At 44.1% G+C, this 25,492-nt stretch overlaps 1 protein-coding gene across 1 annotated transcript in view; it reads right to left on the reverse strand.

Moving 5' to 3' along the window:
* Positions 1–3,558: 3,558 nt before the first annotated feature.
* The window catches only part of LOC143984099 (A-kinase anchor protein 17B-like), a 51,712-nt gene continuing 29,778 nt past the window's right edge, over positions 3,559–25,492 (reverse strand). The window contains exon 5 of the mRNA XM_077484431.1: positions 3,559–15,451. Coding sequence (XP_077340557.1) covers positions 13,856–15,451 — 1,596 coding nt within the window. The 3' untranslated portion in view covers positions 3,559–13,855. The remainder of the gene's footprint in view (positions 15,452–25,492) is intronic.

Here is a 25,492-nt window from a genome sequence, read left to right on the forward strand (position 1 = left end):
AAAGAGGGATTCCACCAAAAAAAAAAATATTAAAAGCCAGCAGCTATAAATACTACAGCTGCTGACTTTTAATAAATGGACACTCACCTGTCCCGGGTTCCAGCGATGCCGAGGCCGATCGATCGCTCGGCTCTCGGCTGCTGCAGTCACCATTCTAGGTGAGGGAATCAGGAAGTGAAGCGAATCGGCTTCACTTCCCGGTTCCCTACTGCGCATGCGCGAGCCGCGCCACGCAATAGGAAATCTCCGCGCTGTCACTGGGACCCGTGTGTGTCCCAGCAGACAGCGCGGCAGGGCAGGAAATGGCGTAGACTCCCGCGGGAGTCTATGCCCGGAAGTGGGTGAAAATACCTGTCTTTGACAGGTATCTCCACCCCCCTCCCCCCTGAAAGGTGTCAATTGTGACACCGGAGGGGGGAGGGATCCGATCAGCGGAGGTTCCACTTTAGGGTGGAATCCCGCTTTAATATCTTCCTTTATTATTCTTTGGCTTATCTACTTTTAGGATAAAATAAACTTTTCTCTAGACCTCAACATTTGGGGTCTAGAGATGAAAACTATGAAACAAACAAAATAAAACAAAAGCATGGCGTTCAGCAGAGCTTCACAGGTTGTCACTGGAGTCCTCTTCCATGACGGCATCACAGAGCTGGTGGATGTTATGCCGCGTACACACGTAGCCGTCTATCCGACGGACTTAGTCTGGCGGACTTCCCGCCAGACTGTCCGTCGGACTTTCCGAACGGGTTACTTGCCCACACACGGCACTTTTTCAGCGGACTAATACGGCGTACTAAGTCCGCCGTACTATCCGCCCTACTTTTGAAATGAACGGACTCGCCCACACACTCGGAGGAAAGTTCGCTCATTTCGAGCGGGGCCCGCAAAGGAGACGTCGCTGGCCCCGCCGCCTGGTATGGACTTAAAGGGGAACCCCAACGCCGCAAAAAATCGGCGTGGGGGTTCCCCCAGGTCCACATCAGACCCTTGTCCGAGCACGCTACCCGGCCGGCCAGGAAAGGGGGGGCGAGCGAGCGGCCCCCCCTCCTGAGCCGTACCAGGCTGCGTGCCCTCAACATGGGGGGTGCCTTGGGGAAGGGGGGGCCGCGCGGCCCCCCCACCCCAAAGCACCTTGTCCCCATGTTGTCGACAACCCTGGTTGTTGGGGTCTGCGGGCGAGGGGCTTATCGGTCTTCTGTCGCCGCTGCCGCCTTCTGTTCTTCTGTTCTCCTCTTCTTCTTCAGATGTTGCCTCGCCGAGTCCTCCGCTCACAATGACAGGGACCGGGCACGCGGCGACTTATATAGGGACATCCCGGACGATGTCCCCACCCATTATGGTGTCACAGTCCAATAGGATGCTGGGACTGTGACATCATAATAGGCGGGGTCATCATCCGGTGATGTCCCTATATAAGTCGCCGCGTGCCCGGTCCCCGTCATTGTGAGCGGAGGACTCGGCGAGGCAACATCTGAAGAAGAAGAAGAGAACAGAAGGCGGCGGCGACAGCAGACCGGGCCACCGCCTGTAAAAGAGCTGTAAGAAGGCGCGGTGGCCCGGCAGAAGAACTGAAGAGGGGGACAAGACCCCCGAAGTCGGAAGAAGAGGCCGGCGGCGAGGAAGAAAGCCGGGCTTCTCTGCTAGTAAAAGAGCTACAAGAAGATAGCGGAGGAGTCCGGCGAGAAGACCCCCGAAGACGGAAGACCCCCGGAGCTGTGCAATAAACTATTTTATCTTGTGTGTTGTGTTTTTTTGTACTTTATTTTACAGGTGAATGGGTAGGGGTACATTGTACCCCAAACTCATTCACATAGGGTGGAGGGCCGGTATCCGGGGGCCCCCTTATTAAAGGGGGCTCCCGGATTCCGATAAGCCCCTCGCCCGCAGACCCTGACAACCAACGGCCAGGGTTGTCGGGAAGAGGCCCTTGTCCTCATCAACATGGGGACAAGGTGCTTTGGGGTGATGGGGCCGCGCGCCCCCCCTTCCCCAAGGCACCCCCAATGTTGGGGGCACGCGGCCTGGTACGGCTCAGGAGGGGGGGCCTCTCGCTCGTCCCCCCCTTTCCTGGCCAGCCGGGTAGCGTGCTCGGACAAGGGTCTGATGTGGACCTGGGGGGACCCCCACGCCGATTTTTTTTGGCGTTGGGGTTCCCCTTTAAGTCCATACCAGGCGGCAGGGCCAGCGACGTCACCTTCGCGGGCCCCGCCTACCTGGAGACCCGCTCGAAATGAGCGGACTTTTCTCCGGGCGGGAAAAGTCCGCTCATTTTAAAAGTACGGCGGACTGGCACACACACGGCCGGATTGTCCGCCGAAATGCGAGTCCGGTGGGAAGATTGGAGTGGAAAACTACTTTCTAAGTCCGCCGTACTTTCGGGTCAAAAAGGTATGCCGGAGGCTACACACGGGGGGATTGTCCGGCGGACTTCAGTTTGCCGGACTTTTCCACCCGATTGTTTGATCGTGTGTACGCGGCATTAGAGACCTTGCACTCCTCCACCTTCCGTTTGAGGATGCTCAATAGTGTTTGGGGCTGGAGACATGCTTGGCCAGTCCATCACCTTTACCCTCAGCTTCTTTAGCAAGGCAGTGGTCATCTTGGAGATGTGTTTGGGGTTGTTATCATGTTGGAATACTGCCCTGCGGCCCAGTCTCCGAAGGGAGGAGATCATGCTCTGCTTCAGTATGTCACAGTACATGTTGGCATTCATGGTTCCCTCAATGAACTGTAGCTCCCCAGTGCTGGAAGCACTCATGCAGCCCCAGACCATGACACTCCCACCACCATGCTTGACTGTAGGCAAGACACACTTGTCTTTGTATTCCTCACCTGGTTGCAGCCACACACACTTGACACCAACTGAACCTAAATAAGTTTATCTTGGTCTCATCAGACCACAGGACGTGGTTCCAGTAATCCATGCCCTTAGTCTGCTTTTCTTCAGCAAACTGTTAGCGGGCTATCTTTAGCATCATCTTTAGAAGAGGCTTCCTTCTGGAATGACAGCCATGCAGACCAACCTCTGGATATGACGTTGATCACATGCACTCAACTTCTTTGGCCAACCATGATGAGGCCTGTTCTGAGTGGAACCTGTCCTGTTAAACCGTATGGTTTTGGCCACCGTGCTGCAGCTCAGTTTCAGGGTCTTGGCAATCTTCTTATAGCCTAAGCCATCTTTATATAGAGCAACAATTATTTTTTTCAGATCCTTAGAGTTCTTTACAATGAGGTGCCATGTTGAACTTCCAGTGGCCATTATGAGAGAGTGAGAGCAATAAAACCAAATTTAACACACCTACTCCCCATTCACATGACACCAGGGAGGAGGAAAAATTGCTAATTCGGCCCAATTTGGACATTTTCAAGTAGGGGTGTACTCACTTTTATTGCCAGCGGTTTAGACATTTATGACTGTGTGATGAGTTATTTTGAGGGGACAGTAAATATACATTTTTTTTTATACAAGCTGTAAACTCACTACTTTACATTTGTAGGAAAGTGTAATTTCTTCAGTGTTGTCACATGAAAAGATATAATAAAATATTTACAATAATTGAAGGGGTGTACTCACTTTTGTGAGATCCTTTATATCTGAAAATGCTTGTTGGCTGGCATTCGTTCTGCCATTGACTGGTTTAATGAATTATTAATCTGAAGTACAGAGGTTTGAGGGGAAAACTTTACTGGCTGTATGCCTATTGTGGATATAGCAGTCAATCATACTCTGCTGCAGTACTCTATGCCAAAACCACACTGTACAGTATATACCCACAAAAAAAAAATTCAAAGTGAATAATACTTTAGCCAGCTGCTAATAAAATACACACCCCAGTGCTTTTTAAATACAAAACATATATTAGCACTAGCTCCTATATACAACATCTCCAATGTGTGCAAAAATATTGTGAAATACTTAATATACAGAATTATTCCTTTAAAAATAAAATAAACATATATAAAGTGAGAGTTCAATAGTGGAGTCTGTGAATCTTCAAAAATTGAATAGTGCAAAGTCCCAATGTGTTTCACTATGTTTTCAATCTGTCCTTAAAACCAAATGGAGGCTCACCGGAATATACTTATCCCATATATATAATGTGTGTGGGTCAAATAGTGCTTTCATCTGTGCTTTGATGAAGTATACCACCTCCTTCTGACCAACATGGATTTTATATCAGGTTCCCACTCCACTCCTTCTTCACCTTGATCCATGGCTCAGGACAGATATTAAAAATAAATAAAAACAAGGAATATTGTGTTTAGAGAGTGAGGAGTTCCCCCATATAGATAAAAAATAACTGCTGGGGAAATCCAGATTGTGTGGACTGGCCTATGGGGAATGTTCATTTCACTTGAATTTTTATAATGAGTCCTTTTGTCTGGTGAGCCTTTTACTGTAATATTATGTAAGAGCTTTTATGTATGGTGATTGTGCAACTTACCAAATGTGAGTGCAGTACCACTGGTATTTGGGGTTCTGTCTTTAATGAGATAATGCATTATGGAGCTGTTTTTCATCGATTTAATATTTCCCTGAGCAAAGGATCAGGGTGAAGGAGTGGTGTCATTGTCGGGGGTCAGGGTCAGGCTCAGAGACCAGTAGCAATAGTAGTGGAGAGACTCCTACCACACCTTAAATGCACAGATAACGGTTATCACAAAGGAGGGTAGAGACCTGCAATTGTGCTCAAGTTACAGGCCAATTTTCCTTTTAAACGTGGACTTAAAAATCTTTATTAGAATCCAAATTGCACATACCCTCCCTTATTCACCCCCACCAATTTGGTTATGTATCAGAAAGGGAAGCCAGGGACAACACACAATGGGTACTTAATGCCATATACTGTATCTGGCCCAAGAGAAAAATATCCCCATAATTCTCCTTTTTCCGCAGACACAGAGAAAGCATTTGATAGGGTAGCGTGAAGAAAATCACACTTAACCCTGTCACATATAGGCTTGGGAATCAACATGACAAAATAAATGTCAGCACTGTGTAGCACGGCCCTCTTGGGGACTACTTGGATTTACCTACTCATCTGTATTGCCATGACTCTGTGAACATTCCAGCCCACCTGACAGTTTGAGTTCAGATATCCTTGCAACACCTTTGAGTAATAAGACAGCACTCAATATGTTTATATTCTGTTACCATTTACTGGAATTCTTCACATAAGATACAATTGTACAAGAGGGGGAATGGTTCAACGGAGCTTTGGATAACGGCACCAGCTCAGTAGAATGTTTTCGCCAGTAAATAAGCTGAGACAGTTGGCAACAACAGGATACTATATATATATATATATATATATATATATATATATATATATGTACAATGGAATATCATTTGAACATAACCTGAAAGCATAAGCAAAGTTAAAGCGGAGTTCCACCCACTTTTGAGAGGTGGTCTTAAATGAAAGACCACCTCTCCACTGCTCGTTTTTGGCTAGTTAAACTTTTTTTTTCTTCTTCTAACTTACCTTTTTTTTTTTAAAGTACATCCTGTACTTCCCATCCACCCGGTTCCCCCGTAGGATGCAATATCCTCTTCTTCGGCGAGCTCCCCCAATGTCTTCTGGGACATGTGTGTCCCAGAAGACAGCTGGCCATACACAAAGCGTTTCGCGCATGCGCAGTAGGAAATGGGCATTGAAGCCACAAGGTTCCACTGCCCGTTTTCCTTAATTAGAATGGTGGCACCTACACCCGATCCAATAGACAGATCAGCCTGTGGGGGGCTGACATCGCGGGCTCCCTGGACAGGTAAGCGTCCTTATTAAAAGTCTGCAGCTACAATGTTTGCAGTTGCTGACTTTTAAAGAAAAAAATATTTGCGGGTGGAACACCACTTTAAACATATATTCTAGCAATATTTCTAGAAAGGGAAACTCAGGCCGGCCTGTTCAACCTTTTTCCTAGGATGGTGTAAGGGCCCTTTAAGTAGCAATGACAGAATGTCCCTGTTGCAGATCTGATGGTCTTCACCAGCAGTCGGAACTCATTAACTGTATCCAGTAAGGTGTAGTAACAGAATAGTAGGGGAATATATATATGCCATGCAGGGGAATATCCATCTGGTGGAACTACTAATCCCACAATCCCTTTGGTTGGGCTCAGAAATATGATGCCAGTTTACAGTTTAGTAACACTGAGCACTAGAGGGATAATATAATATACAGATAGGGCAGGGAATAACTGTTCATTGCAATTTGAGTCCAAAATTGCTACATCCTCCGCCCACTTCAAAGTCTTTGGTCCACGAAGACAGAACACAACCTGTAGAATTACTTCACTGTATCATAAGAAAGCGACTGGTTAATCATATGATAAACTAGAAGTTGCAACAGCCAACAACTGATCCAAAGAGGGATCTTCTAACAATAAATTATGTACATTATCAGGCAAAGTCATATCAAGTTTTTGACAGGCCAGAAACAAATTAGTGGCCCACCCAGTAGTGTCAGGGGGTGAATCAAGGTCATCCTTTACCAAAGGTTCAATAAAGGAGGCAAGTGCTTGACTAGAACTCTGAGCAGTAGAAGTGAGTTCATCAAAATTTTCCCCAAAGGTATCATACATCAGTCTTTTTGGAGGGCACATTTTCTGTCTCAATCTGGAGTAGATAATTTCTGATTCAGACTCCGATTCCTGTTCTGGTTCAAGCTCTGGTTCAGGAACAGTCTCTCTCTCTACTTCATTGGTGTAGGAACTGGGGATCTCTAGCACATTGAGTACTGCATTGGGTTCTGTCTTGACATCCTCATTTCCTCTTAGTGGGTGAGAATCTAGCATTTCAACTTCTGGTAGTGGAAGACGTGTCTCTCTTGCAAAGGGTGCCCCCTGAGTGGTGGTATCGTCTTCTAAGGGGGGAATCCATAACCAATCTAGGTCTTATTCCTCCTGGCAGGAAAGGTCCACTGGTAAGATTTATCATTTGGCGTGCAGTACTGAGGTCCACCAGCAGGTGTCTCTTGGCAGTTTGGAACTGTCAGGAGAGTTTTTCCCTGCTGGTGTTATGTCATCATTTGGACACAGTACTGATGTGCACCAGTGGATGGATCCTGGCAGTATGGAGCAGACAACACTTCCTTGCGCTCAGATGTTACATGAGGACAATCACTGGCAGTCCCATAAATACCCGGCAAGCCCTCACATGCTTGCCTTGGTATCTTTCTTCCTTATGCCTGACCTGAACCCTGTAACCTGAGCCTGTACCCAATCCCACCCTGATCCTGTCCCTCCTGTGTTCCTGTTCCCTTGTAAGCCTGATCCTATCCATTATCTCCCTCTCCTGTCCTGCTCTTGTTAATTTGCTGATCCTCTGTGTATGACCCTGGCCTGGCTAATGGGTTTGATTTTGGTACTTCTCTTTGGCTGTATAGATTATCTGTTGTCTGTGGGTTTCTGTTGGTTGGTTGAGCACTATTTGTATTTGGGGTGTTTACTTGTTTATATCACTTATCTTAAATAAACATTATTTTTATTCACTTTACATGTGTTTTCGTTTCCTCTATGCAGTCCACACAATCTGGTCACACCTGTTCATGACACTCCTCACCATTCTCCTCTTCAGGTGGCATGGGTTGGCAGGCTTTTCTGGCCCTAGGCCTTACTGTAGGGGACTCATACGTCTTTTCACAGGAAGATGGAGGTACTCAGACAGCCTCAGGTATAGGCAGCAGATGGTTTCGGTGCCAGGTCTTTAGAGGCCCAGTCTTATCCTCAGGCTGGATCTGGTACACAGGAAGCCCAGATAATCTTTTACAGACAATGTAAGGTTGGGAGCACCATCGATCAGCCAGTTTATATTTCCCAGGCACTCCTAGGTTGCGCAATAACATCAATCTCCATGTTGTAGGTCCTGTACCCTCACTCTGAGATCAAAGTTTTTCTTGTTCCTCTGTTCTCTGGTGGTGGATGCTTCCTTGGCTTTCTCATAGACCATCTTCAAATTTTTCTGAAGCCTGTCGACATACCCCTTGGTAAGAGGCCTGAGAGGTATGATCTACCAATGTTCCAAAAGCCAGATCCACAGGTAAACAAGCTTCTCTTCCAAACATCAGTCTGTAGGGGGGGTACCCAGTAGAAGTAGAATCATTTGAGGTGCTATTATAAACATGTACTACTGCAGCTATATGGTCTCCCGAATGCTGTTTTTTTTCCGAGGGAAGTGTGCCCAACATATTCAGCAGGGTACGGTTGAAACGCTCAGGTTGCGGATCCCCTTGGGGGTGACGAGGAGTAGTCCTGCATTTCTTTATACTTAAGAGTTCACATAATCTTCTGATTAGCTTGCTCTCAAAATCCCGACCGTGGTCTGAATGTAGGCATTGTGGCAGCCCGTAATGAATGAAAAATGTCTCCACTAGGGTTTTTGCTACAGTACTGGCTTGCTGGTCCCTAGAGGGGAAAGTTTGGGCATAGTGGGTGAAATTATCTGTCACAACCAGGACATTACTCCATTCACTCAAGTCAGGTTCCAAACACAAGAAATCAATGCACACCAAATTCATTGGCCCCTGACTCTGTAGATGTCCCATTGGGGCTGCCCTGCCTGGTAAAGTCTTTCTATGAATGTATCTGATGCAAGAGTGACAGTAGCTTTCCACCTCAGCTCTCAGGGATGGCCAATAAAATCGATCCGTGTTTCTCAGGGAGGAACAGTTAACGAAAACCCTCTGGCTCTTCAGATGGGTCTCGCCAGTATATGACGCCATCCTCTAATCGCATTCATTCCCATTCCCTATGGACTACTTTTGCTCCCTCAATGGAACTATTCAACAGCATCTGAGGGTCATGAACGGATAACGACTTTCTCATAAGATTTCCCAACGGGTCTTCCTGTTGATCCTGCCTCATATCCTCTCTTGTCAACTGGGGCAATTCTTGACTGCGCACTTGTGTCAAATCACAGTAATATTTTGGCACACCAGCAGGAGTGACTCCCACAGCTTTTGCTCTTATTGCCCCTCTGTGCTTATGTTTAACTTCTTGGCACACAGACATCACTCCTTCCAGGGGCAAATGGACCCAACTCTTCTGCCCAACATTTGTGGCATGAGGTCTTCAGGAAAAGGCACCAGAATCTCGATTTCCCACTCCTGGCCGGTATTTCAGACTGAACCGAAATTCAGAGTGGCCAACCACCGATATTCAGTGGCATCCAGCTTGGCAGTGGTCAATAGGTAAGCTAAAGGGTTATTATTCGTTTTCACCACAAAGGTGGCCCTGTACAGATAGTCATGTAGCTTATCTACCATGGCCCACTTGAGGGCCAAGAACTCCAACTTGTGTACTGGATAGTTCTTCTCAAGAGGGGTGAGGCTGCGGCTCACATAAGTTACCAGGTGGAGTCTTCCCTGCGACTCTTGATGCAGCACTCCTTCAAGGCCATCTCTGCTGGTATCCACGTGCAATTCATTAGGCTTGAAAGGGTCCGTATAGACCAGCACTGATGCTTTCCCACGAGGCTCCCCTTCAGGCGTTCAAAAGCCTTTTCACACTTCACCATCCATAGCTCCTGAATGGATTCACATGGCTTCCTGGGACCTCTGAGTTTTCTGCAGATCCACTTCTGTCTGTTTCTGCAAGAGTTTGTTCAACGGTTGAGCAATCTGTGAGAAGTAACCGAGGTCTGGTAGAATTTGCATTTCTCTAATAAAAACTTCAGGCCCTCTGTGTGTAGCCATTGGAAGACTTTCTCCAACCGAGCTTCAATATTCTGTCAAACACAATGATATCATCAAGGTATACCAGTACTTCTACCGAGTTCACATATTCCCAGGTGTTTTCCATCAGTCTCTGAAAGGTGGTGGGGGCCCCAGCTAATCCTTGTGGTATTTGGTTGAATTCAAAAAGTCCCAGAGGGCTGATGAAGGCCGTCTTTTCTCGGTCTTCCGGATGCATGGGTATCTGGTGGTATGCACTCTTCAGATGCAGTACAATGAACCACTTGGCCCCTGATAGACACTGCAAGGCCTCTTCTATGCGAGGGGTTGTGTACTGGTCTGGAGCAGTCCTTCGGTTCAAAGTTCGGTAGTCAAAATACATCCAGAGGGACCCATTCTTCTTTCTCACTACCACAATCAGGGAAACATAAGGACTCCTGGATTCCCTAATGACCCCTGACTATCCTTGGAGTTGATGCTTCTGAGACTGGAGTTGGCGCCATTCTGTCTCAGCGTCCTACCTCAGAGCGCTATGCATCCTTGTGGCTACTTTTTTAAGAAATTGTCACCTGCGGACTGCAATTACGAGATTGGTGACAGAGCTGTTAGCGATCATTTTAGAATTTACAATTAAGAATGGAAACATCTCCTCGAAGGTACCACTGTGCCGGTTCTCATTCTTACTGACCATAAGAATCTCACATTCTGGTCTGAGGCTACACGCCTCTCTCCTAGAAGGGCGCAATTGGCTCTTTGGATCTTTTCTTGTCAAGTTTCAATTACATTGTCTCATTCTTACCCGGTACTAAGAATGTAAGGGCTGGAGCTTTGTCACGACAATTTTTCTCCACTTCCAAGATGGAGTCGGTTCCGGTTCCTGTGATACCTTCTGATCTTATTCTGGCTACGGTTCGCACCAGTCTCACTTCTCCTTTGGGTGGCAAAATTCTTGCTGCTCAGGTCCATGCTCCTCCTGAGAAACCTTGTGACCACTGCTTTGTCTCCGTACTGCTGTGCTTCAGACTTACCATTCTTCCAAGGCTGCTGGCCACTCTGGGAAGAATCAACTCTTTTGGGCCATTTCCCAACAATTCTGGTGGCCTAGTCTACGTGCTGATGTAACCGCCTTCGTAGCTGCCTGTTCTGTGTGTGCTCAGAGTAAGATTCCACGACACCTTCCAATGGGCCTCCTACAACCCATACCCAATGGAGAGAGGCCCTGGACGCACCTGTCTATGGATTTCATTGTGGAGTAACCCAACTCCCAGGACAACACAGTTATCCTTATGGTGGTTGACCGGTTTTCGAAGATGTCTCATTGTATTCCACTTAAGCAGTTGCCCACTTCTAAGGAACTGGCTTCCATTTTTGCTTGCGAGATCTTTCGCTTACATGGGCTATCCAAGGTGATTATTTTGGAGAGGGGTAGTCAGTTTGTGTCCCGATTCTGGCGAGCCTTTTGTGCACAGTTGGGAATTCAGCTTGCATTCTCCTCTGCGTATCACCCGCAGTCTAATGGGGTTGCAGAATGATCCAATCAGTCCTTGGAGCAATTCCTATGTTTCTATATTTCTGACCATCATAACAACTGGTCAGACCTCTTACCGTGGGCAGAATGTGCTCACAATAGTGCCATGAATCTGCTTCCCAATTGTCCCCGTTTATGGTGAACTATGGTTTCCAACCTTCCACGTTGCCTGACTCATTTGTTCCACAGAGTATTCCTGCATTAGAGGAGCATCTCCGTGGTCTTCGTTCCACTTGGGCACAAGTCCAGGAGGCTTTGCAACATGCTAATGATAGGTACAGACTCCATGCTGACCGCAGATGCCTGCCTGCGCCTTCCTACCAGATTTTGGACAGGGTCTGTCTGTCATCTCACAATCTCCGACTTTGTGTAGTCTCTGAAATTCGCTCCTCGGTTTATTGGGCCTTTCTGTATTCTTTGCAGGATTAACCCAGTGGCTTACGCATTAGACCTTCCTTCTAATATGCCTATCTCAAATGTATTTCATGTCTCCTTATTAAAACCTTTGGTCTGCAACCGCTTTACCACCTTGGTGTCATGTCCTCAACCTATACAGGTTGAGAACCATGAGGGGTATGAAGTACAGTCCATTGTTGACTCCGGTAGGTTCCGTGGGCGCATAAAGTACTTGGTGCATTGGAAAGGGTACGATCCGGACTAACGCTCTTGGGTCTCATCCTCAGATGCACATGCCCCTATCCTCCTCTGTGATTTCCATAGACGTTTTCCCCTCAAGCCTGGTGGTCCTCTGGGAGGGAGGGGTCGTTGAAGAGGGGGTACTGTCAGGGCTGGGCTCAGCCCTTCCTTTCTCTGAGCTGGCCTGCTCAGCTGTCTGGTAATTGCCAGCTCCTATCTCTCCACAGTGACTCACCTGTTGATGATATGCTGCTCTTCAGTCCTGTCTACTTAAGCTGTCCAGCCCAGATGATCTCAGCCTTCGCCTTTGTCAGCATCACAGAGACTCTCCTGCATTCCTGTTAAAGACTTGCTTGGCTGACATTCCTTCTGGCTCCAGATCCTGCTTGCTGTTCCACTACGCTGATCTCTGGCTTCCTGACTTTCTGGCTTGTCTGACTATCCGTTCCAGTTACCGAACTTTGGCTATGTTTTGACTACGTTTGTTGCATTTACTTTTATTATTAAACAAGTGTGATTTAACTCTACTTCTGTCTCAGGCTGATTCATGGGTTCTGACATGACCACAGCCGATCACAGTTGAAAGTCGAATGGCTTTGTGTGCCATTGAGAAGGTGATTAGCTACACCTGATTGAGTTTACAAGTCCTTTTTAGGAGGGGGTGATCCTTTTTTTCAACTCCATGATTCTGTTTTTGAATTTTTTTTTCCTGACATGTTGGTATTATACCTTTCAATTGGATGTTATAAGTTGCACTGAGTAAATACAGCTGGATAAAACAAAACATGTGTCTGTCTTCATTTCAGGCTGCAAAGCAACAAAATGTGATTATTTTAAAGGGGGGTGATTCTTTTCTATATCCATTGTATGTTATGGTGTAGAGGAGGACAGGAGGTGTTCTGTAGTCCTGCCCTAGGGTAACAATGCTGCTCCTTAGATACAGTATAGTGAGTGAGCATTGTGACCCTATGTAGGGCAGTGTTGTCAGGTGAAAATAATAGAAAAAACAAATGTAGCCATCACATCTAAAGACTAGTAAGCTGTGATCTATTGCATATTTTGTTCTTAGGTTTAGTTATGCTTTAAGCATACAAGTACAACAAACAAACCTTTGGAGGGATGAAAAGTACTTTTATATGTACTGTGATACAAATAGATAAATATTATTTACAAATATCTAAATCAATATCATACACGGCTAACCTATTGTTATTTTCACATTGTTAGAAATAGTTTAGTACAAAGACACATAGAAATGAAGGCACTAAATGCAAATATCCTTAAGGTCTATGCACAATCATAATTAAAATGTATGCAAAGCTAAAAATGTTTTGTATTGTTTTTTAAGTTTTGGATATAGCAGGGAAGGTTTAAATGCCTTTCTAGGTTTTTTTGATGCCTGTATCTTGCTGGAGAGATTTACTTTTGCTGTTGTCCTGAAGACACAACAGGAAGTCAGAGTAAATCTCTCCCAATAGTGCGGGAAATTCCCACCTAAAACAGTTGTCACCAGAACATTTGTCTCCATTGGAAGCATCACCATCATCTCTTGTTCTCATGACACCTGACAAAAACAACAAAACTTTGCAGAGGGTCTAAAGCAGGCTATACATATTTCGTTTTTTTTTGTTTTTTTTTCATTCAATCAGGAGGTTAAACAGAAAAAAAAAAGACTAATCCCTGCATCAACACGAACAATGTGTGATGCAGGGATACCGCCTGCTGCATTATTGTATTGTGACAGCATGACTTCCTCCTTCCCCGACAGAATACACAGATCATTGCTTGGAACCATTGGCTGCAATCGCTAATTGAATGCTGGCCTGACCATTTGACAGCAGCCAGTCAGACAAGCTTTTGTTGAACAGAGAGTAGTACACATGGACTGAAAGTTGGCTGTTTTTTGCTGAACTGGCTGATTTTTGGTCCATACATACCCATTTTAACCCTCCTTTTTCTCAAAAATTAAAAAAAGTTCTGCCTATACATACACTTTAAGTATATTTTCTATGCATTAAGTCTTACTAGCTGGGTAGAAATGGTGTTCCCAGTCCCAGTAATTAGCAGGTAATCCCTTTGAACAAATGTCAAGTTGCTCATTTTCCCCTGTTTGAAGACTGGAACTCAGGCTGTAAGTGCTTTGGGTTTCTTCACCCATCCATGAGGACTCGTCTTGTTCAAAGGAGTCAGAAACATCTTCTATAAAACAATAATCCCAATTCCTCTTTGAATTTTCATCTAAATCTGCTGCCTTTTGTTTCTTGCATTTTGGTTTCCCATTGTATTGATGACGGCATATGTTTTTCTTATGCTGTTGATAAGAATCCAAACTGTTTTCGCTATCAGAAGTGGAGTGTATTTCCTTCTTATGTTTCTTTTCTTCTAGAGAAGAACCCTGATTCTTGTTCTTTGGCCTTTTTCTTTTGCATGTTCTCTGAACCTCAACCACTGTGTCGGAATCAGACTCGGTTGTTTCAGAGTCATATTGATGATGTAAGATAGGTTTTCTTCTACGGACCTTTGGTAACTTATATTGTGAATGCTTTTTCAAACGATGGCAGTAAGAATGCAATAACTTACCTAGCAAGTCTTCATGATGGCAGATGTGGTTTTGCCCAGAAACACTGCATTGTCTTATTTTTTTCATTTGCTTAAGTTTTCTTTGCTTCCTTGATGCTCGCTTTACATTTAATTGCCTACTCGAAGTTGCACTTAATTCCTCACTGAAGTACTCTGAAGTACTACTTATTTCTTCCAAAACCTTTTTCAGTTCAGTATTTGATCCCAAGCTTTGGCTGTCTTCATCATCATCCCATATTTTCTGATACACCTTCTCACAATTCTTTCCCTGAGGTTTTTCTTTCTTTATCAGAACCTTGTGTTCATTTTCAATCAAATCCTTCCCTGGTTCATTGGCATCTCTTCTACAAATAGGAGTTTCTAATAAATTCTCCATTGACTCCTGAATATTCACATCCCTTCTACCATTGTCATCTTCTATATCCTCATCTAACTCTGGGATAGACTTCATCTCTGCAAAATGGCCATTGACATTCTGTAATCTTATCTGAAAGCTGTTCCCCTTCCAAAGGACCACTCTTTTGCACATAGGTTCGTTCAAACGTTCACTTGTTTCTAGAAACATTCTGGCATATTCAGGGTAATGGTAATAATTTAACAAATAATTAATAAATTCATCAGTTTCATAAATCTTTTTTTTTTTGGAAGATCTGATACTATGGACATGCTGAGAATGAGATAGTTTAAAAATACGATGTTCATAAAAGTTCTGTGGTGGATCATAAGGTTCATGTGCATCTTCTAGTTGTGGGTAGTCCTCTTTATAATTCCATTTCTGGCAACTACTATCAGTGGATGAATGTAGTCTTTGTCCATATGCCTCTGTATCTTCTGTGTGTATTTTGATTTTCACCACCTCATGTTCAGGTTCCATTTCTATTTCATGGTGGCTGTTCTCTTCTTCTGTAGTCTCATGCAGAAAAACCACTTTGCTATTCTCTGAGTATGTGGACACAGAAAAGTCACTGAAAACTGCTTCTATTTCACAGTTATTTTGCTCCTCTTCAAGTCTGTTCACTTGAACCAAATCCTTTGGAGACACAAAAATAAGAATATATCACATTTAGAATTTTCACTCCAAGGCACCTTTTTGGGGTTTGGATAAAATTATGAAAAAAAAAAAAAAACCCCTGAATATTCCTCTTTGCAGCAAAAGCTCATTTTGATTGTTGGCTCAGGGGTTGGGAAGCAGAGATTTATTTTCTGCCCATTAATTGAATCACCTGATCCGGTGAATGCTGACCACAAAAATAATCCAGTCTCCTTTAAAAACTCTGCAATGTCTCCATCTCAACCCCACAGGTGTGGAGTGCAACATTAAAGCGAAACTTCACCCAAAAGGAGAAGTTCCGCTTGTTTGCACCCCCCCCCCCCCCTTCACTGCCACATTTGGCACTTTTGGGAGGGAATGGGGAGTCGGTACCGTTTTGACAGGTACACGCTCCTACTTCTCTTACTTCTCGCCACAACTATGTATGCAGAAGTTTTATCCCCTCCTCTTTCCCCCTGCAGCCTTCTGGGACACAACACAGGTCCCAGAAGACTGCGGGACCATTCACAAAGTGCAGCACAGTTTATGTATGCACAGTAGGAAACCAGCTGTTAAGGCTTCACTGCTGGTTTCCCCTTCCTTAAGAAGGTGGCACATGCACCCAAACCCGATTAAAAAGAACTGGCTCGGGTAAGGACATTGCGGTAAGTGTCTTTATATTAAAAGTCAGCAGCTACAATATATATAATTTTTTTTGGGGGGAGGGGATTGGAGTTACATGGCTACAATTTATGTTAAGTACTAGGTTTGGAAGAGCCTTATCAACAATGTTAAGCGGTATAAATGTTAGGGTTAAACTATCAGCCACTGTGCACTTGAATGGTAAGTATTAAAACTTTTTATTTTAGGATGGCTTTTTTTAATTATAATCTGAGCAGCACAGTGGCATAGTGGTTAGTACTTTTGCCTTGCAGGCTAGGATAATTTTTTTAAATCCCAACCATGACTCTACCTGGAATTGAATTAGGGACCTTAGATTGTAAGCTCCTTCAGGGCAGGGACCCATGTGAATGTACAATATACAGTGCATTGAAAAAGTATTCACACCCCTTTACATTTTCCACATTTTGTCATGTTACAACCAAAAACGTAAATGTATTTTGTTGAAGCAGAAGGAAAATGATAAATGGTTTTTAATTTTTTTTACAAATAAATATCTGAAAAGTGTGGCATGCATTTGTATTCCGCCCCCTTTGCTCTGATACCCCTAACTAAAATCGAGAGGAAACAATTGGCTTCAGAAGTCACCTAATTAGTAAATAGAGTCCACCGCTGTTTTGTGAAGCCTTTGGAGGTTTGTTAGATACCCTTAGTGAACAAACAGCATCATGAAGGCTAAGGAACACACCAGACAGGTCAGGGATAAAGTCGTAGAGAAGCAGGGTTAGGTTATAAAAAATTATCCTAAGCTTTGAATATCTCACAGAGCACTGCTCAATCCATCATCCGAAAATGGAAAGAGTATGGCACAACTGAAAACTACCAAGACATGGCCGTCCACCTAAACTGACAGGTCAGGCAAGAAGAGCATTAATCAGAGAAGCAGCCAAGAGGCCAATGTTAACTCTGGAGGAGCTGCAGAGATCCAAAGCTCAGATGGGATAATCTGTCCACAGGACAACTATTAGTCGTGCACTCCACAAATATGGCCTATGGAAGAGTGTCAAGAAGAAAGCCATTGTTAAAGGAAAGCCATAAGAAGCCGTGTTTGCGGTTTGCAAGAAACCATGTGGGGGACACAGTAAACATGTGGAAAAAGGTGCTCTGGTCGCAAGATAAAAGCAAAACGCTATATGTGGTAGACAACTAACACTGCACATCAACCTGAACACATCATCCCCACCGTGAAACATGGTGGTGGCAGGATCATGTTGTGGGGATGCTTTTCTTCAGCAGGGCCAGGGAAGTTCGTCAGAGTTGATGGGAAGATAGATGGCGCCAAATACGGGGTATTCTTAAAGAAAACCTGTTAGAGTCTGCAAAAGACTTGAATCTGAGGCGGAAGTTCACCTTCCAACAGGACAACGACCCTAAACATACAGCCAGAGCTACAATGGAATGGTTTAGATTAACCACTTCAGCCCTGGAACGTTTTATCCCCTTAAAGGGGTTGTAAACACTCAAGGTTTTTCACCTATGCATTAGGGTGAATAACCTCCTGCGATGCAGCAGCCCCCAGAGACCCACTTTTACTTACGTGAATCCAGTCTAGCGACGGGGATGAGCACCAGCTCCAGCAATTGGCCATTGGCTCCCGCTGCTGTCAATCAAATCCAATGACGTGGGAGTCGGGCGGAGCCTAGTCCCGCTGTCTGTGTCAATGGACGCAGCAGCAGGACAAGGGAGCGCGCCCGCACAAGCTCCCTCAGGGAGAGCGGCCCTCCAACGGGACACTCGAGAAGAGGAAAAGCCAGGAGCGCTGCTGATGGACCCCAGAAGAGGAGGATCAGGGTCACCCTGTGCAAAACCAATTGCACAGAGGAGGTATAACATGTTTTTTTTTGTTTTTTGTTCTTTAAAACAAACCTTTACATATTCTTTTTATCACAAGTGATTGAAATATGACAAAAAAAAAAGTTTTTTTTACACTGTTGTCACTGAAATTATATATTGCTCACACATGCCATGTATATGTGTAGTTACACCCCAAAATACATTCTGCTGCTTCTCCTGAGTACTGGGATACCACATGTGTGAGACTTTTTGGGAATCTATCTGTGTACAGGACCCAGATAACCAATCACCGCCTTCGGGATTTCTAAGGGCGTAAATTTTTGATTTCACTCCTCACTACCTATCACAGTTTCGGAGACCATGAAATGCCAAGATAGCACAACCCCCCCCCCCCCAAATTACCCCATTTTGGAAAGTAGACACCCCAAGCTATTTGCGGAGAGGCATGTTGAGGAGAAAAATCACAATTTTACGCCCTTAGAAATCTTTCGGTGCCTTTATGCGGCTAGGCTCCCAAAAAGTCTCACACATATCCCCGTACTGAGGAGAAGCAGCAGAATGTATTTTGGGGCGTCATTTCACATATACCCATGTCATGTGTGAGAAATATATAATTTAGTGACAACTTTGTGTAAAAAAATAAAAATAATAATTTGTAATTTTCCCAAAACTTGTGGCACAATATTAAAAATATTCCATGGACTCAACATGCCTCCCAGCAAATAGCTTGGGATGTCTACTTTCCAAAAAGGGGTAATTTGGGAGCGTTTTGAACTGTTCTGGCATTTTATGCCCAACATTAGAAGCTTATGCTACACATCACCAACTCTTTTAACCAATTGAACAACACTTTTTGTTTACATGAAAAATAGATACCTGCACCCCAAGGACGACAGAGTTCATTGTCATTGAGGAGGCCTTTTGGTGGGCATGATTTTTTATTTTTTTTTGGGTGGCAGCAGCATTTCATTCTTGGACCCAGGCAGCACAATCTCTTGGGCCAGCCCTGGATTTACCCCCCTCTAAAGAAATGACCACTATCTTGGTTGTTATTATTATGTTGTTATTATGCTCACTAAGATGGTCCACTTTATATCTGTCAATGGGGTACCCTCTGCGGGAACAAACTGCAGAGTTGATGGTTCCAGAAGTCTTAAGACTACATGGAATTCCAGAAGATGTAGTTTCTGACACAGGAGTACAGTTCACTTCAAAGTTTTGGAAACGCTTTTGCTCAGCTTTAGAAGTAACAATTAATCTGTCTAATGGTCAGACCGAGAGGACCAATCAAACGTTAGAGCAGTACCTTTGATGTTTTGTTAGTTATCTTCAGGATGACTGGGTGGACTATCTTCCTACAGCGGAGTTTGCTTATAACAATTCTAAACATGGCTCCACCTCTCAGACCCCTTTTTTCCTAAATACTGGGCATCATCCAGATTTTATTCCTGATCTCCTTATCTCAACTCCAATTCCTGCTGTTAACAACAGATTAACTGCTTTACAGGAGATCCAGGAGAAACTGATCGAGACTTTGAGGAAAGCTCAGGAAAGTTACAAGAAGGCTGCAGATAGACATCACAGAGCACTTCCTACCTTTCATGTGGGTGACCAAGTTTGGTTATCTACTAAAAATATGAAGGTTCATGTTCCATCTGCAAAGTTGGGTCAAAAGTTTGTGGGACCTTTCCAAATCTCGGCCCGGTCAACCCAGTCACCTTTCGCCTAAAACTTCCCAACAGTATGAAGATTCACCCTTTGTTTCACATATCGCTACTCAAACCAGAATTCTTCCACCCCCTCCACCTGTTGAGGTACAGGGTGAAGAAGAATATGTAGTGGAGAAAATTCTGGATTCCAGGATCTATAGGAACAAATTATAATATCTGGTTCAATGGGAAGGATATAGGCCAGGAGAAAATTCTTGGGAGCCTGAGCAGAATGTTTACGCTCCTAGATTAACAAGAGAATTCCACCGGAGGTTCCCTCACAAACCGGGCCCTAAGGCATCCTGGGAGGAGGGGAGTACTGTCAGGACCTGGATTTGAATCTAGGATTTCAAGTCCTAGATAAAAAAATAAATCTTTTTATTTTATGTTAATTGATTTGTCTCAAAATTGTCTTATCCCCAGCTGCCTCTAGTAGCCCGATGTCGCATCAAAAAGATCCTCAAAATACCACTAGGTTAAGTGGGTGCAAGAGTCAGGTAAGTTCCTTTTTCAAAAGAGCATTTTGGGTATGTTGAAGCACCCTTTTTTTTTCTGTTTCACTATAGCCCGCACCAGGGATCATCCCGCAGATCATCTCGCAGAAATTCTCCGGAAAGCCGGTCAAGAGGCCATAGAAGCTCTGGTCATTCACACTCATCCTATGCTCATGCCCCCCACAGTGGTCGGAGGTCACCCCAGCATACCTCAAGTAGGCATGACCCCCAACGTAGGCCTGCCCATCCAGGGAATAAGGCATGTTGGGTATGTGGAGAATAAAAACCCTCCCAGAGAAATTGGTATGTGGTCAGTGCCTCCTAGAAGCCACAGTAGACAAGCAAAGAGATAAACGGGAATCCATGGAATCAATTAAAAATCTGTTCAAGGATTCAATCCGGGAGTACATAGATCAGGGAGCCCTACCCACGGACAAAAGAGTAGTGGAGATACCCACTCCTCAACCTGAACCAGAAGCTAATTCTGAAGACAAGACAGACACAGTAGAAGAAAATGCTTCAGCGTTTGATTTCGCTCTAGTCGAGTCATTTATTATTGCAGTTAAGGATGCGATTCAATGGGAGGAAGATCCGAAACCTCTGTCTAAAACGCAGAGATATTTTACTCATTTAAAGAAGAAATTATCAGCCTTCCCCTTAATGGAGGAGATCAAGGGGGTGGTTATGGATAAGTGGTAGAAGGTGGACAAGAGGCCCATCGCCTACAATCGCTTTCTCAAGCTATATCCACTGGCAGAGACAGATGCTCAGCTTTTCAACTCCATGCCAGCTGTGGATGCATCAATCGTGAGATAATCCAGGAAAACAATGTTGCCATTAGAGGACGCAGTCTCCTTCAGAGATGTCCTTTACCGAAGGATCGACTCAGAATGAAAGAAAACCTATCAAGCAGCAGGAGGAGCGTGCAAACCAGCAGTTTCTTCAATTTCTAGGGCCACCAGAGTATGGTTGGATAATATCGAGACAGCCCTCAGACAAGGCATAGGCTCAGATGAAATCATCAAGGCACTTGATAAATTGAAGTTGGCCTTAGATCTCATAGCAGAAGCGGCCATCGATGTTCTGAAATGTTCCTCCAGGGCTATGCTATATTCTTTCATAGCCAGAAGAGCGTTATGGCTAAAGCCCTGGTCGGCAGACCCATCATCAAAACAGTCCTGGTGTTATATTCCATATGATGGAAAAGCTCTGTTCGGCAATAAAATGGATACAGCAATTAGCAGAGTCACAGGGGGAAGAGTGGTCTAATTCCCCAGGACAGAAGTAGGAGGAAAAGATTTTCAGCATGCCCAGTTACCCAAGAACAAAGGATACCAGGGCATACAGAAGAGGCTGAAAATGCTCACAGGCCACCTTTCTGAAAATGGGAAAACCTAAGGCCTCAACATCCACGTCCTGGAAGAAGATTCTGTACAGGGGAGATGGTCCAAGTCAGAAAGGACTTTGCCCATCAACATTCTAGAGATTCGGGTAGTAGGTCTGGCCCTAGAGTCACTGGACACTTGATCACACTTATTTTGGGAGTAGTTACATATTATATGTAATTACCCTTCATACTTGCAACATATGTTTTATTTGATTTATATGCATTTGGGCGTTTTGGTATGTTGTTTACCTTCACTCTAATGTGCACAGATTTTAGGGCTACATTTCTTGTTTGTATATGGTTTAGGACTTTGTTGGTTTGATTGTTGGCAGCTTCTTTTTTCACTATTTTGTGGTATAGCGCGGTCTTTTTTCTTTTCGCTTTTAGACTACTTGAGTCGCCAACAATTATTTCCGGGGGAATGGTCTCTTCACCCCAACATTTTCCTAACGATATGTCAGCGATGGGGTATTCCGGACGTAGGCCTGTTCGCGTACAGATTCAAGAACAAAGTTGACAACTTTGTGTCAAGAACAAGGGATCCGCTAGCATGCGGAACGGACGCATTAGTCTTCCCATGGGATCAGTTTTCAGTGATCTATGCGTTTCCTCCAGTTCTGCTACTTCCGCACCTTCTCTGCAGGATCAAGCTGGAACGAAAGGAGGTGATTCTGGTGGCCCCAGCGTGGCCCAGAAGATCTTGGTTTGCCAAGATCATAAAGATGGCGGTGGTAGTCCCTTGGTTTGATTTGGCTATTGAAACACACATTTTAAAGGACAGTGGGTTATCTTCCTCAGTAGTGTCTACTTTGGTTAATGCCAGGAAGCCAGCTTCCAGAATCATTTACTATAGAGTCTGGAAGGTATATGTTTCTTGGTGTGGATCCAGGGGTTGGCACCCCAGGAAGTATGTCATAGGTAGGATTCTTGATTTCCTGCAAATGGGATTAGAAATTACGCTGGCCTTGAGTACTATCAAGGGCCAGATCTCGGCCTTTTCAGTGTTTTTTTAATGGCCTCTTGCTTCTCACTCTCTGGTGCGTAGTTTTATTCAGGGGGTAACACGGATTAATCCCCCTATCAAGGCACCTCTAAATCCTTGTGATTTAAATTTCGTCTTGTCGGCTTTACAGAATCCGCCTTTTGAGCCTTAACAGGAATTTCCCTTGATTCTTTTGACAAGAAGTGTCAAAAGTGTGCCTACGTGTACTGGTGTTAGTGTAGTTCTTGGTGTACTCACTGTGGATGTCTTCTCTCAGGCTGAAACCGAAAAGGTCTCCATGAAGGGAGATGACATCACTTTCTCTGCCTGTGTTTAAATTATACAGGCAGAGCACAGTATGTATATATTGTATGACCAGGACAAAGCTCTTTTGGAGATATCAGTATCTGACAGTGTCTTTAGTGTTGCCTATTAAAGTATACTTGTGCTTTTAGAAAAATCTTCTATATTAATGTCAGTGTGTATATTGGTCTCCTTGTGCAACAGCTGCTCATAGTTCCCACTAGTGGGCACTGTTAAAAGACCAAAGTGGGCTGCTTATTCAGACTAATAAAGAGCTTCTCCTGACTCTCAACGGTACCCTCTGGTGGCAGCTGCGGGCAACTACTGCATAAAGAGATCACGTAAATACTGCTAGTAGACTCCAGGACACACTGTTTCAAACATGGAGGGGCTCTACTGTTGTCTGATGGTCTGAAATGGCTGGTCAGTTTTTTATGCCATTATAATGGTTCTACTGTCTGAGGCTCCAACTCCAGGTACTTTACTGAAGAGACTTAGCTGATTGCTATTACAGTGATGCCATATCTAACAATATTTTATGATTTCATATCTATCAATCTGTATATACAAAAAAGCTTTTAAAATCTGCGCTAAGGTTTAAATCTACATACGATACAATGGGGACATACACGTATGTCATAAGACATACATAAGAGTACAATTACATTGAACACATAACATTCCATTCAGATAAGCATAACATTTTTTTTTTCATCAGCAAACCTTTTTTCCTTTTGTCCAAAAAAATAATTAAATTGACTAAAGACATTACTGCACAGCTCAATTAAAATGACTGCATTATATTTAGTATGTGGGTATTATTTTCATTGACTTTTTAGGTACTATGTCTATAAAAGTCCATCCACACAGGTAATTGCGTGCAATATCGCTCCTCATAATAATAAATCACATTTGTATAATATGGATAACTGTAGCCTGGCCATAACTAAGGTTCCATGAGATGTCTATTGAAAATGCAGAAGGGCCATCTGAGGTCCAAAAACGAATGTAAAACAACTAATGATCCTGATTTCATGTAAAAAAAAAAAAATCTACACCTAATAAAACCATCTTAGTGACTTGTTCTTGCTGAGGCATTCATGTAAGAAAAACAGTAGGTGATGTAGGTCTTAAATATTGTATATAGTAAAGCAATACAATAACCTGACACTGTTCCCCTATCACATATAGCACAAGTGTTTTTATAACCACATTTTTTTAATTTATTTTTAAGTGGTGAAGAGTTAGTAGCCTTGTTAGAATTCTAGAGCTATGTCTCTGCTATAGAGATTTCCTTTCTCTAAATGTCACCTGGATTGAAAGTGAAGGAAAATCCAAAATGTTGTCACCAGAATAGGAAAAATTAAGGGAAATCTCCCCAATAGGACATACAGTAGATGGCAAACAAAACTTGATGGGGATGTAACCATTCCTTGCTCTATCAAAAATGAAACAAGTTTGGGCTTTAGATTTTCTTTAAAGAAAAACAGTTATAAAAGAGATACGGGGTCCTAGCATTGCTTAACGTCTTCTGAAAATGTTAATTGACTTGCTAGGATGCTGACCCATTATCTTTTTTGCTTTAAAAGAGAAGTAGGGCCAAACATTTATTGGCTAAATTTCTCTTTTGGGTTACAGGTGTACATTTACTAATGTTCTCCTGTGACCCAGGGTAAGCTGTTGGTGGGCAAGTTCAAGAAGGATTCCTACAACATTGTCAGGATCCACCCAGCTGCCTGATTGACAGCTGGCTCCACCTTTTAGCTCCTGTATGAGAGCTGGAGCCATTCTTTAGGCAGGTGCAGTCTTCTTTCTTCACTGCAGTTAGAGCTCTTCTGCAGCAGCACTGCAATTGAAGAAGTATAGAAAAACACAGTTTCACTATGGCTTGGATGCTGCCACCCCATGTGACTCTGGCAGCCACCTTGGGTCAGGTAGAGCCTATTTAAGGCCCTGGCTCCCAAGTTTAGCAGGAATAGGGATAAGTACCCTGTCTGGTAGGGGACAGTACTAGTGTCAGGGAAAGGTACCTGATAAGGAGGGAAGGCATGGGGCTTACCATTTCTCTGGACACTTGCCTGTTGGGCACAAGACGGCCAGGCTGCATTCTTCCCCTCTCTACAGATGCTGACAGTGTGGGTACAATCTGCTGTCTACATGCTATTGGAACTGCGAGTGTTCCCAGTTGGGCTGCCTTCCCACCAGGATATTTGTGAACTGTTTCTGCATTATTTCAATGCAAGTTCTTTCATGTCCTGGGACTGATTGTGTCTTTACTTGGGGTGCGTGCATGCGCAAAATGCATTGCAGTACGAGCCACAGGCACAGTTTCCGGTCCCACCCACGCGTCACTTCCAGGCCTGTGGAATGCCCATTGGCTCTAGGATAGCGAGAGGCAGTGCAAGTTTGACATATTCTACAGCTGAGAAGCTACACATATTGGATGCTGGTTTATTCTTATCTCCATGTAAGTGTACATCTTGATCTTGTTTTTATCAATGTTTAAATGAATATACTACACTATATAATCCCTCCTTGTGGTCTTTTCTGGAGTATCTTATTTTAGTGCACTGGATGGTATAGAGAGAATAAGAAAGTGTTGGGAGAAAATTGTGCCTAAGCCCCCTAGGAGGAGGATTCAGTTCCCCTCGTTGGCCCTATGGTTGTGGTGAGCGCATAATATATACACAC

Source organism: Lithobates pipiens, unplaced genomic scaffold (genome assembly GCF_037356315.1).
Source record: "Lithobates pipiens isolate NorthernLeopardFrog02 unplaced genomic scaffold, aLitPip1_a1.2 Scaffold_1, whole genome shotgun sequence".
Taxonomy (NCBI): Eukaryota; Metazoa; Chordata; class Amphibia; order Anura; family Ranidae; genus Lithobates; species Lithobates pipiens.